This window comes from Chlamydotis macqueenii, chromosome 1 (assembly GCF_036417535.1).
Source record: "Chlamydotis macqueenii isolate bChlMac1 chromosome 1, bChlMac1.mat, whole genome shotgun sequence".
Taxonomy (NCBI): domain Eukaryota; kingdom Metazoa; phylum Chordata; class Aves; order Otidiformes; family Otididae; genus Chlamydotis; species Chlamydotis macqueenii.
In genome coordinates, this window is record NC_141556.1 from 76601739 (window position 1) to 76616166 (window position 14428).

The window sequence follows — 14428 nt, forward strand, 5'->3', positions numbered from 1 at the left end:
GACACACAGGTTAGGCTAGGAAAGCATTGCTCACCAAGTCCTGGTTTAAAACAGCTTATTACAGGCTTTTTTAAAATTACATGTTTTTCAGACTCCAATTAGGGCAGAGTAATCAAATGTCCATTAAGGAAGTATTTAGACCAAATGATAGCTTTTCCTGGGAAGCTTTAGAGGGAGTTCTGAAAGCATTTTGTCTGGAGAGGCGAGGAGGAGAAACAAAAGTACTGGAGAAGAGCATACAGGCGTGCAGCTGTCCTGTCCAAGGGCAGGGTAGGCCAGTCTCACCTCAAGCCCAACTTGAATGTTGCCCTTCAGCAGAGCTGGCAGGACCTTTTTTTTTTTTGTTTTGTGTGGCCTTTTTCTGGAAAGCTCCCCAAACACTGAAATATTTCACCTGTGAAAGGAAACAGGTGATTCAGAAACGTCACCTGGAATACGCTCCTTCACTCAGCCCATAAGGCTTCCTGTTTGATCTGTTTCTTCTACTAAGTGCCTGGTCTCTGCTCTCGATAAAGGGGCCTTCGTGGATGTTCACGCTACAGTGCAATACAACACCTGCCTATGGAGGCAGGCAAAGCTGCCTAACATCACTACCATACAGTGCCAAGGACAATAAGCCCAGGTCTACATTTTTCAGAGTTTTGATGTTTGGCTTAAAGCAGCTACTTCAAAGAACAAAATCTGATTTAGTGGAAAAATATACTTCTTTCCAAAATAATGTTGACAACATTTGGTTGACCTGTTCAGGTAGTTGTATTCCACCTCACTTTTCAGAATCTAGACATTCCCAGTGTCAATTTGGCTGCCTTCCCAGTACAAGGGCACAGTGGAAACAGTCATCAGGCATCCTGAATTTCTGTAAGAAGTCAAGCTGCCTGGCACCATCAGAAATCGTTCAATTTACAACAGTGAGCCAATAGAGAAAAAATAGAACAAAAAAGTGCAGGGAGGAAAGGTAGGAGAGGACATGATTTGCAAAATGCACTGTTATCCACCCGGCTCCCTGTGCTACCACTTTGATCTCTAAACATCTACGTGTAATTCATCAATCACTGATGTTAAAGTGCACCAGGGATGAAAGAAGGGAGTTAAATAACAGACCAAAAGAATGGGCCTCAGGTTATCTACATTCTGTTCCTAGTAGGGGCATACATAAAAACAGATACTCAGTTTTACAGAAATAGATTTAGTGAAATCAACATAGTATCAAATAAACTGCATGCTCCGTCCAATGATTCCTTCACAGCTTTTCTGGAAACCTCTTGGGATTTCTACAGCCTTGCTGTGTAACTCCAGGCAAATTATTTCACTCTTCTGCCTCCCATATCTATAACTTACAGCCCCCCTATTTCAGAGGGGCTTTAGAGTCCTGAGGTAGTTTTTTTAGATTCCTGCCACATCCTCTACTGAATTAGTGATTAGAAAAGCAAATAACTAGGAGCTGACTTCTGAGGCAGGCAGAACAAGAAATGCACAGCATAAGAACAATTCACATCGTTGCTTCCCCATCTTGGCATTTGTAGCATTCCAAACAAATGTCAGTTTATATAACCAATTCTGGTTACACTAAATACTGGAATGCCAACACTGATCATGTGAATTTCTGTCAAAAATTGATGTTTGAGTAAGGAGGCTCTTAGATTTGGCCTGTCTAGTACTTTGCAGTTTGATATGGATTGAGGATAACAGCTATTATATTATCCTCAGCCCATGTTAACTGTAGGGAGAAAACCTGCCAACTCTGGTAAATCACCAATGTAACACAATGCTCACAGCACACTGTACTGCATGCTATTGGCTTACATTGCGTGTGCAGTGATTTAGTCAGCTGTAAAAACAGAGAAAAACTTTTAAAGGAGGTGCTTCACATCAAAAAGGGACAAAAGTGCTGTTGCTTTTACTCAAAGGTGAATGCTTTACGTTGGAACAAGAGAAGGAAGATTATTTCCAGCTTCTCAGCACTGGTAAGTCAGGCAGAAGCTTTCAAAAGTGCTCAATCATGTTATGCATCGCACACAAAAAGCAGGTAAACTGATTGACTGCACAAGCTCAATGCTCTTACCAATGGTGAACACAGTTCAGAGAGTAACTCCAAGAGCACACGATGCTTGTCTCCCTGTTACACCTTAGTGCCTCTGTTTCTGCATTTTGTGACTCCTGGGAGAAGCAAAGGAGTTGAACCCTTGCAAGGGTATCACTCTGATCACTTGCACGTTATGGCGGGTTGGCTTTGCAATATCTGCACATGACCCATTCCACTGAGATAAACATTAATTTTCAAAGTTATTGCTGCAGTTTGATTATACTATGACTGTACTGTCGTTTATACAGGACAGAACTTTGCTAAATGGAAAGAAAATTATGAGGAAGAGGATACTGAAAAGAAACGGCATTAGTGAGCCAGAGAATTAAGGAGACAGAGAAGTATGGATTTTGCTTTGTGCTGTTTCACACCCTTCTTTTCTTCTTCAATCTATTCTCCTTCACTTCACCTCACTCTCACTTGGCTGTCTCTCTCTCTCCCTCCTTCTCTTACTTTCTGTTTACCTGACATACCCTTGTCTCACTCCCTTCTTCCTTTGTACCCACGCTTAAAAATGTCTCCTAATGCTACTAGTTTCTGCCACAAAAGCATTCACAGTGACTATGTGTTTTGTGCTGTCCTCTGCCCTATGTTTGCTTGGTTTACTTAGGCTGTAAGTTTTCCAAGTTTGAATGAGGTCTCACACAATCTAGCCCCATTCTTGACTGGTGCTCAGGTACAAAATAATGAAAATACCATCACAAACAGTAACAAAACCAACAATTTTACGACACAGATACTCCTAAGACATAAACCTTAACACAGTATGCAAATATTCTTAGGCTTGAAAATATACATGGCTATTAAATACAAGCATCTTCCTTCTTATTTCCCTTAACTCCTAAATTATTTCTGAATAGCTCAGAGCAACCTCAAACATAATTACATGGAATTGAATAATTAATAGAACTCATTAAATGTATAGTATGCATACCATATACAGGAGGGTAACAGCATATATGAACAGGTATTTGGTATTCATATCTTGGAATTCCTACTGGTTTCTAGCCAAAAAACACATTGCGGTATCAGCCTCTAGAGTGGTCAGGCTGGATCGCATCTCTGAGATTTGTCATGGATGGCAGAAAAGAGGAACAGTGCCTGCCACGGTGTCTGTGGCTGATTTCAATGCATAATGAAAAATATGAGACATTCACGAAGAGACCTGTAGTGACTATAGTAGGTATGAAAAATGCTGAGCATCTTTACACAGTATTCAGATCCTGAATGCATCATTGTATCCCTGATGGCATGAGAGAGACACATCATGACAAGTACAACGTATGGTATACTTAAAACAGAGTCCATTTGTTGTGTGCATGTGTGAATGCAAGCTTTTTTCCAGTACACTCTGGCTTAATATTCTTCCCAGATCTTTCTCACCTGATTTTTCAGTCAACTGGATGCTAGAGGCCTTTAAAAAACATGTCAGTTCTTTTATTTAGTATAATCCTGCTATATCCAGAGCAGACAGTATGAACAGAACATTGGTTCACTTCCAATGCTATTGAATGATTGAGTGTGAAAGCCCCCTTTGCATATTTTCTCTCTTTATTTTTTTTTTTTTAATGTACTACTTTCCAGTGTGTTTTCCCGTTCATGCGTATAGCTTTCCCATCTTGTCAGCACTGCCAGTCAGTCAGTTGCTGAGCTACAGACTGTTCCCTGCACTTTCTGTCACACAGGTGTGGAGAGATTTTTGATCTGACTTACAAATTCCCTGCTCCCCCTGCAAGCTGGCTGGCTGTCATGCTGCTGCAGGGTGTTTCAAACAGCTGCTCTTTCCAAGACACACTTCTTTGCATCTCCAGCTTCATTATTTCTTATACACTTCTTTTCCCTCTTTAGTTTCATACTTTCCATACCAAAAGGCATTGGCAACGGAGCCATGCAGGAACAACTACCATACCATTAAATTATTTCAGATTCTGGCTGATTAAGAAATTATCTGCATGTTCTAATTTATCACTTAGTCAGTCATGTTCAACTGTGCATCTACTTTTACTACTGTTCAAGCATTATATGCAACTTACACACGTGACTTCTAGATTACTTATCAGGTGGCATTTTCTAGTACATCTAGGCTTTAATTTTTTAGTATTATTTTATTTTTTAATTTTTAAAATATTTATGTGTGTTCTGATCAGTACACTTAAAACTGGGACCTATTACAGGGCAGCTTCTGCACAACATTCCTAGAATTCAGTACCAGATTTTGTAAAAATCTGGCAACCTGCTGTTGTTCCTCAGCTTTGGGAGATTTCTCCTTTGAGCTTCAATGAACTCACCACCGTTGCATCCTGCTAATCAGTTGGTTTACTAGTGCATTCAATTTCAGCTGAAGCAATGCAGTAGAAGATATTGATTACTCAAGAAAATTTGGTTTTCTTTCTGAATTAAACCTAGCCTAATTCAAAGTCTCAGAAAATTCTGAAGCACAGTATTTTTCCTTCAGAAGGCAAGTGAGTTATAAAACTAAAGTAGACTATGTAGAGATTTCATCATACTTTTTTGAGTATAAGCATGATATGGGTCAGATTTGGTCCCTAGGAACTCCAAAAGGGCCTGCAACCAACTCTATTTGGCTGTATTTAACTCTACAATGTGGGGTATACAGAAATTCTATCTTGATTTCATAACCCATATCATTTCCTCACATCCTGGTTTCCATTGGGACTGCTCTGAGGAACAGGACTGCAGCTGCTCTAATGGAGTGAACCTATCCTGCAGTTCAGACACAGTCACAAGAGCTTTAGACAATACTGTAATATTTACACCTCAGTTTTCATACCTAGAAAAGGAAGATTGCAGTCTCAGATTTTGGATATATTTAAAATTTTTGTATGCCAAAAGTGACATGCCTTTGCCGCCAATTCTCTGACCTCCTAAGCAAGCACCATTTAAGCTGACATTTATTGAAGGCTTTACTGTGAAAAGCTGAGGGGAAAAAAAATGACAAAAACTACTGACAGTTTTGATACTTAAACCCCTGCTTGGGGGGGGATAAACTTAGATTTATTTGCATAGTAGAATCACACAATCATAGAATAGTTTGCTCAGGAAGGGATCTTCAAAGGTCATCCAGTCCAAACCCCCTGGCAAGGAGCAGGGACATCTCCAACCAGATCAGGTTGCTCAGAGCCTCTTCCAGCCTGGCCTGGAATGTTTCCAGGGACAGGGCATCTTCTGGGCAACCTGTTTCACTGTTTCACTCAAAGGGCAGCTACAAAGAGGATGGAGGCTCTCTTTTCACAAGGAGCTACATGGAGAAGATAAAGGGCAACGGGTACAAGTTGCACTGGGAGAGGTTTTATCTTGACATAAGAAAGAAATCTTTTACAATGAGAACAATCATGGACTGGAACAACCTCCCCAGGGACACAGTAGAGTTTCTATTGCTGGTGGTTTTCAGGATGTGACTAGACAAGGCATTGTATAATCTCATCTAGGCTCCCTTTCATATGAAAGGTTGGATGAGATGATCTGTCGAGGTGCCTTCCAACCTGAGCTGTTCTCTGATTCTGTGAGACTACTTAGTCTGACATCTAGTCCTAAACTTTCACCTAATATTGTTTTTATGATTATATAATTACTGCCTTCCCTTACATATGAACTTAAGCCAGATTCCACTTAAACTAGTTTTACACCAGTGTAACTTTACTAGTCCTAATCATGACAAATCACTGATGTATGAAAGGAGCGAGATCAGGCCTAACACAGATTATTTTTTACTTATACCAGATGTTTTCACCTGTTGCATTTTCCCTCCAGACAAATTACAAACTTCTTCCATTCCAGAGGAATGGAGAAAGCAAATGTGGGATGCCCTTTACACAGGCTGCTGGAGCAAATCCCTGAATCTGAAACCAAAATACAGAAATTTTTGTGGGTTATACAGAGTTTTAAAAGGTTACACACTTCTAATAGGTCACAATGAGATTTAAAATGGTTTACTAAGCCTTTTTTCCTAGATATATTCTACATCCTATATTCTGTGAAAGATAATCAATTGAACTATTTATTCAAAATGTATCATGGGAATGTATAAACAGACAAGTTTCTATTACACTGAGGTCATACTGTGTGCAGTTTTAGGAAAAAGCTTCCAAGATCGCAGTATGTTTGTCCAGACAAAAGTTATGCTGCTTGAAATGTTTTCTTATTCTGTTATCTAAAAGCACATAAATTGACTTCCTTAAAATTTACTTTACGTATATTCCTCTATGTTACAATCATATTAGGATTCCAATTTAAAAAGATAACTAGGACTATTCTGCTTCAGTGAATGGGATGCCTGTACTTGAGATAGCTGTGGCAAAGTATATTCGAGTAACAGAGTAACTTAGCTGGTTACATCATCATGAAAGAGCTTTCAAAGTCAAGATGAGAAAACTTGTACTTCATAAAGTCTGGAATGGTGGTGGCAACACTTAATTATTTAAAGTCACTCTTCCACATTAATCTAAATATGAATAGATTATCATGCTTTCTGTAGAAAAAAGCACCTCTGTCCCCTAAAGTGCTTTGCAGAAATTCTGAGTCACAATAACCTTCTTGCCTAGAGTCTCACAAGGCATCAGCACCAGAGATGGGAATGAAGTCCAGAATCCCAACCTGTAACCTCTCCTGTACTGACTAGGGATCATGCTTCCTCCCAGGGAGTCCTAACACTTTATTCTACCACTATAAAATTGCACTGCACTAAGAAAACAGGTAAAGAATAAAAATAAATTGTGGAAAGTAGGAATGAAAAAATTGAACAATGGTGTTTTTACGATCCTCAGAACAAGAAGAACTTGGTAGTTTGATGTCAGCTGACTGAAGAACTCCTATGCTACTACTGCAAAATCAAGAAGGGTTTAAATATTTACTCAAGTTTAACACATTAATATGTATCAGCACAAGCATGGTAAGCCCACTTAGCCCATGACAAATGCAAGACAACTTGGCTTAGCATGTTTCTCTTTCCTCTGGGACTAAACTGTTACACTTTTAGCACAGAAAGAGACAAGCCAGTTTTGAGACTCTGTTTGTAGGACAGTAATTTGCTAAGTTGTGGTAGCTTGACTTTATGTCAAATGCCCTAACTCTGCTAAGAACATAAGGCTAATGGGATAAGGCGAAGTGAAAAAGCATTTCCTTGCCAAGTGGCTTTTTAACAGGCTTGAAAATGATGGTGACAACCGTGTAAAATGCTTTTCCACCGTTTAACCAGACCATTGTAATTTCCAGCCTTCCGTAGCCTGGTACTTCTCCACCTCTCCTTGTCTCCACTTATAATTATGACTCCTAACTGCACCTGCTTTTGTAGTTTACTTGGCACTAGCTGTATAAAAACATTGGCAGTGAACAATTGGCAGATATAACACTATTAATATGAGTACGCTTTAGGCAGACATTGAGAGGATGGAATCCAAAATGACAGAAGTCTTCCTAGCCACAGAACTCCTGAAGTCTCTGGCTGGTAAGCAAACACCCTTTGCGCTTTAGGAGACCTGCCCTCCAGAGCTGGCAGAGCAATGCCTTTCTATACAGCTTCAGCTGAGAATTTCAGTTGGCGAGGCAGTTTGTAGCCAGGGCTCCTGACCACACCACCTTTCACAGTTGTAATGCAAATAGGACTTACCCTACCCTTCATTCTGATCATTCTAAACTTCAGTGGAGATACAGGCATATAGCTAAACTCTGTCTATTTTGATGCTTTTTAGGCCCAATTCAGATTTCTAATCAACTTTGACACCACTAGGACTTTAAGGATGTGCCCAGAGGCATTGCTGAATTGGGGCTTTTGGCTTATCATCAAATTAAGGGAAAACATGCTGTAACCCACTCACCTGACTCAGTCACAGCTGTAGTGTATGATACCAATCTCCACATTTATTAAACACATGCTCCCTCTGGAGCTGGAGATGATACAGTAACAGCTGTTTTATTCCGGTTTCTTTTTAAGTCATGAGGAAACAAACACAAACGTGTCTCTGCTGTAATTCACCATGTTGACACCTACTATTGCAATTAAGATATACTAAGACAGACAACTGTTAAGTTCTCTGTATCTTTTACAACCTATTCTCTCCCCAATTCTCTCTCTCCACTTTTGCCATCATTGTTGTGAGTAAGCTATTACTGAAATCTGGCTCAGCAAAGGGAAATTAAGTTTTATGCAAAAATAAATGAGGTAAATTGTACTGGGCAGTGTCCTTCCAAAAGATAATGAGACTAAACAGAAGAAACCAGTAGGCCTATAATGAAGACAGTGAAATAAAGCAAATACTGGAAACCAGGGTTTGCCCAGACTTCAATGTCAGCCTGGCCTCCCATTGATATAAAATTGATATTTCTCTATGGATCATTAATCCTTTTTGTCCACAGGAAATAATAAGAACACTTATAGATGGCAAGCAAACATGTCATTTGAGACACAAGGATGATATTAAAAGCCCCTACCATGAATTCCAGTGTGGCTTTTAACGACAGCTTGTGGGTAGGAGCATGGTGGTACAATATACCCCTGAAACACTGGAACAGGCAAAGTGCATCTCTGGAAGCTGAGGAAATTCACACAGCAGCTGATAATTTTAAGGCGGCTGCCTCATACCAGAAGACAACTCTCCCTTGACTGGGTAATGCAAAAAGGGACATATTCCTTCCTCTCACACCAAGAGAATATCCAACGCCTTTTTTCAACTCTGAAACTACCACATCACTTGAATGTGCTGATGAACTCAAAGCACACGATCAGCACCAGCCTTGCTGATGGCCACGGCAAGTGAGCTAGGCCTGCAGACAGGGCATTGCTTACTTAGGCTTGATACTGCTCCCTCCACTTTGAACTCAGCTCAACAGTAAGTATATCCTCAGCACCTTGCAGTGCATCTCCCTTTTTCCCAAGGCATTTGAAAACAGGAGGGAAAAGGTGGTAGTGAACTGCACGAAGAACCTTGTGGGTGATTGTTTCAAACCATCTGAGTCCTTGAAGAGATGTTAGGTAACGTCCAGAACACCTAGATTGTGTGACCACACATGCATTTGTCAGAGACAGAAAAGTAATCTTGCTGCAATTAATGGATCTTATTACGCTCAAAGTCAACAAACTTGCTAAAGGGCTTTGGCAAGTCAGCGCCTTTGTGTTTGGATTGCAATGCTAGCTGTGTGGTGTGCCTTTGTCCACTTCAGCCTTGTTTACCAACAGAGGTATAGACACAATCTAGCCCGAGGCACAATTCTTGCTGAAGATGTTGATGTGTATTTTTGCCTTCCAACAGCTTCTGTAGCGGTGCTTACAAGTGAGACAGATGAAAGTGAGTAAACACAGATATTAAAAAAACCATTTACCTCTTCACCATGCATGTATACTACTTGCAGTTCAGTCACCTCTGACAATTGAAACAATTTAATTTCATCTCCTTCCTCCAGCATACCCACCCGAGGCATTTCTGTGGGGTGATCACAGTACTACAGTGTAATGTAGTTTGCTGTTTGCTGTTACTGTAAATTGTTACTTTATTTTGAAAAGCTACAAAGTGTCTGTTCATAAGACACTTTCCAATCACCATCAGTTTATTTGGTGGATTGCTTGTTTTTTTTCAGATCTAAAATAATTTGAAGACGTTGCTTCAAATTAAACATCCACGTCTTACACAACATTTTCTTTGTAAACAAGTTAACACAAATATATTATTCCCATGCTTATTTATTATGTGCATACAGCAGTCAACCTTCACATCCACTCCCTCAGTCCTTCCGGCAAACTAGGAATCCTCTTTGCCATAAAAACTTATTCTTCTCCCTCAATAAATCTATTCTTCAGAAGAAACCTTTGCCTTTGGAGTCTCATTTTTCATTTATTTCATTAGTTCCCATCTCAGATAACTAAACTCTCTTTTATTACAGCTGGGAATTTTTATAATGTGCAAATTGAAATAATGATTGTATCACAGTACTCTGCAAGTGGTTTTCATTAAGCCTCCAGCTACTATTCCTTGCTCTGTTGGATATCTTTTTGTCAGGGTTACTTTATGCTGGACAGAAATTTGAACAATTTATGTTGAAAAGCATGACTAAAAAGCTATTAGATAACAACCTTTAAAATGCACTCATTGGAGCTTAATTGTATGATGGAGCTTAATTGCATGTTCTTGTCATAATCAAAATATGTCAATTGCTTAAAGCTTAAAAATCATGCCAAAAAGTGGTCCTGTGAATAAATTCTGTAGATTCACATTTCTGAAAATCAAAATTACTACTTGTCTTAAAATTCTATGTAAGCAGACACACAGTGGCAGAAATAAATTTACATTTCTGAGATGCCACATGACAACATCTTGCTTTCTTGTCAACAGAGTGACTAAATTCATACTCTATGTTCAAGAAGGATTTTCTGCTTAATTTTAGTGACTTAAAATAGTTCAGAACCATTTGTGTGGCTTGCTGAAATTTATAGCATGCTTACATTGTTGATCACCAGACTCATCTTGCTACTTTGTCATCCTGTATTGCCTATTGGTAAATGAGTTTGCTAGCATATATTCCCATTGCTGCCAGGGTCACCAGAAGTCTGAATGAACACATAAAGAGTCCACTTAATTGCTAAGATTTATAGCTATGCTGTTTTCTTTTCTCCCTTTCCACTCAAACTTGTCTTCCATGTCTGACATGTATAGAAAAGGGAGAGCTGCTTATTCTAGTCAAAATCAGCAGCAGACAAGGATCACAGTTTTGCAGGGATTCCTTATTTCTACTGCTAGTGCATAGGCAACGGAAAAGCAGTTTTCTAATCCACCCTAGAGAGGGTACTGAACCAAAGAAAGATGCTGTGTCAACATAATATCAGCCATCATCAGTCTGCAATGAAGCAATGAGTTATATGATTGGCAAAAGCCTATAACCTGTATAACTTCCAGAAGCAACAAGCTGTTCATTTTGATTTAAGATGCCATGCTCTCTAAGGTGGAAGACAGGTGAACTATTACGCAATAAACAGATGATAAAATTTTAAGTCTTGGAAACTCAGAAGCTGAAAGTTGCCATTTGAAAATCTGCCTCTGCCTGGCCAAAGAGCCTGCTGTTTGAATCAAGTACAATTTCTATGTCAAACTAAAGCCTTTCCCGCTGTCTTATGGCTCTGCTACAAGTTTGGGTAGCAGAGGAATCAATCAATGAATTCCAAACAACCAGTGAAATTATTTTGGGAGCTCTGGGGATAAAAAAAAAATCCTCCCAAACAGTTTCTGTATTTCTGATTGAACAGTTATTCTAAAGAGCACAATTTACACACCAAAAACTTACCAATGGAGCGATGAATGCAGGTATGCTGGTTATCACTCAGAAAAAAGCCCTCTTTGCACTGACATTCATAGCTGCCCATAGTATTTACACAAATCTGCTGGCACCCTCCATTGTTATCCTGACACTCATCGACATCTAGAAGAGAAAAGGAAAAAAAATTGCAAGATAATGTACAGATTCAGAATACACATTTACAAAAGCAAAGAAACCACGAAAAGGCACACTGAAAATTAAGCTAATGAAAACTGCCCAAACCCCATCAGAGTTAATCCAAATTAATCCATCTAATTCTTCTTCCTGCATCCTAGGTTTAAAGTTAACATTAAAAAAACAGTGGGGAGGGAAGTCCAGCTAAGTCTGCATGCATTCTGAGCTGCAAATTGATTTCCAATGCACAATGAATGTTAACGTCCTAAAAAGGCTGTGACCCCATCTGCCAAGTGTGGTGTTGCACTCTGTCATTCCCACTCCACTTGGAAAGACATACTTCAGGCCTACAGTAACTTCTAGCAGGGGTAGCAGGCAAACACAAAGGGCATTACTGGGTGAAAAGAGTCTTTATAGAGTTCTGGTCTTGAACAGAACAGCATGTTTCAATTACTGGAGTCATAACCCCCTACTTTGTCAGTTTGTTTAATGTTGTTTAATGAAAAGAAGGCTTCTTAAATCTAAATGTTCCATGTCTGTATTGTCATTTTAATAGGCAAATATATAAAACCACAAAGGCAGCATTAGCTACTGGCTGTTTTGAGGGTCTCTGCCTACCCCCCATCACCTCTCTTTGGCATAAAAGTTTTTACGCTGCTGTGTTTAACAGAGATATATGTTTCAGCATTGGGAAACCAGTGCCACTAAAAGATACCTGACCCACAGTCAACCTTGCAACTCTCCTGTTTTTGCTCATGTCATATCCATTTTCTGTTTTTTTTTTTTTTATTTGGATAAAAGCAACTTGCCACCTGAAAAATCTGTGTTTTCTTTTTTTTTATGGAGACTGCGTAACCAGTTAGTTATTTCATAGTATGTGCCAACATGTTAGCAAATGAGTTGGTGTATGTTTTGCTTTCACTTTATTTTTGGAGGGGGGAAAAACACAACAAAGCTAAATGATCCACAACATTAAGAACCTCAGAAGAGCTGGCACAGCTCCTGCAGAAATTAATTCCTCCAGGACTGGCCACAATACACTAAGGTAAAACCAAGCTGCTTTTGCCTGTACTCTTGCAGGCAAGGGCAGGAAGCTTTGAAATGCTGGAGAAATTTAGCCAGTAACTAACGCAGGAAGGTCAGCGAGTTCCAGCAGCTTGCATGGCTAAGCCTGCTATTGCTGTTTGTGCTGGTGTGCCGCCTGCGCTTCATGGGACAGATATTGTAGCTCTTTCTCACAGAGAAAAAAAGCTTGAGGGTAATTACAGCAGTACCCAGGGAAACCAGGGAGCCTCCTCCTTTCTTGAGCTACAATGCAAGTGTACAGACAGTCCTTCTTTTTTTTTTTTTATTTACCAGGAACGGTTAAGCATATTGTCTCAAATTTTCTGTATCAAAATCCTCCCCACCCTCAGTTCTTACTTTCTTCCAGATTTGAGCCTTCTCATAGCTCCATCAGAGCAGCTGGGAAAGGCATACGTAAAGGAGAAGTGAAGACTTTCTTTGCCTACTGCAGTATAGGAAAGGAAGAGAAATAAGACAACTTTGTAAGACCTTCCTCTGTGAGTCAGCAGGCCTTGGTGCTCTATTTGTGCCAACTCAAACTTGTCCCTTCAAAATAGCACACTGCAATCTAGATCCTCCTCTCTGGAAGATAAGTTGAACACTTACTAAATGAAAAAGTCTCAGTTGGTACATGTACAAACTCCAAAATTTTGCTACAAAGCCTTCCCAGCATTATGTTTATAGTATCACAAAGCATCTTGAACAATTGCCTCCCAGCTCAGATGAATAATCTGAAACAAATGCAATGATTTATAAACATGTTTTTTTTTTTCTCTTGATAGCAAATGCTGGTGATTTACCACTTCCGTAAAGAGACAGCTCAATTTATCACCAAGCCCCAAATCTATACAATGGAATAAAAGTTATTACAATTTAAACTCTTTCAAAAGTTTTACTATGAGGGATTTCTTCTAATTGGTTTCAATGACTTGCCTCAAAATTATTTTAATATGCATTTATGAAGAGAAGGAGTTGAAGAAAGGGAGCAGCTAGGATCTAGGACTACTGTATCTCTATCTCTAGACCACATGTCTTCCTATAAATCTTGGCCTGGTGGTGTAGGATTAACATTTTCTCTTCTCAGGCCTCAGTACTGCTAGGGTCAGGCTTTTTGGAGCACTTTGTATTACTGCAGTCTTAAAAGGCAGTATTGCTTATTATCCACCAAACCAAGCAGCCTATTGGACATGACTGCCTGGAAAAATATTTACTGAATTATTTACTTGGTAAACTTTCTCTACAATAAAGTCACTTTATGATCAGCCAATTACTAATGCAGTTTAGAGAATGGGGTAAAAAAGTATTCTAAAGTTAGGAGAACTCCATCGACTTCAATGAGCTCAAGCTTTGGTAGATCTGGCAGGATAATTCCTTCATGTATCTAATTTTTTTCAAAGCTCACAAATGAAATAGCTGCCAAAGAGGCTTTTTCTTTCTTTCATTGTTTGTGCAATCCTCTTGCAATGCAGCTCAAGTTACCCAGCCGAACAAGTAAACATCAGTAATGCAGCATATGTGAGATTGCATTTTGGACCACATTTTCTAGAGATTAAGTTCCACATAAACACCAAAATAAGTAGGCAGGTTTTCAATAAAGCTCTTCTGGCTACAGTTTTTGGAGGCTCCATATGTCAAACTGGGCTGTTGACTGTTTTGAAAAACTGAGGGTAGATCCTCAGAAGCTTTAATTGTTGCCACTCTCTGTGACAATTTACATGTGCTGGAGACCTGCACTCCAGGGTCTAAGCCTAGATATAGGAAAAAAGTCACTTATGATGTAAAATCCCTCACTCAAACATCTGCTCTAAGCCCTAACTAAACCCATTTTTTAAACTTTTAAATCTA

At 39.4% G+C, this 14428-nt stretch overlaps 1 protein-coding gene across 1 annotated transcript in view; it reads right to left on the minus strand.

The window, feature by feature from the left end:
* The window catches only part of SCUBE1 (signal peptide, CUB domain and EGF like domain containing 1), a 219357-nt gene that overhangs the window by 148472 nt on the left and 56457 nt on the right, over positions 1-14428 (minus strand). The window contains exon 4 of the mRNA XM_086740410.1: positions 11372-11506. Coding sequence (XP_086596536.1) covers positions 11372-11506 — 135 coding nt within the window. The remainder of the gene's footprint in view (positions 1-11371; positions 11507-14428) is intronic.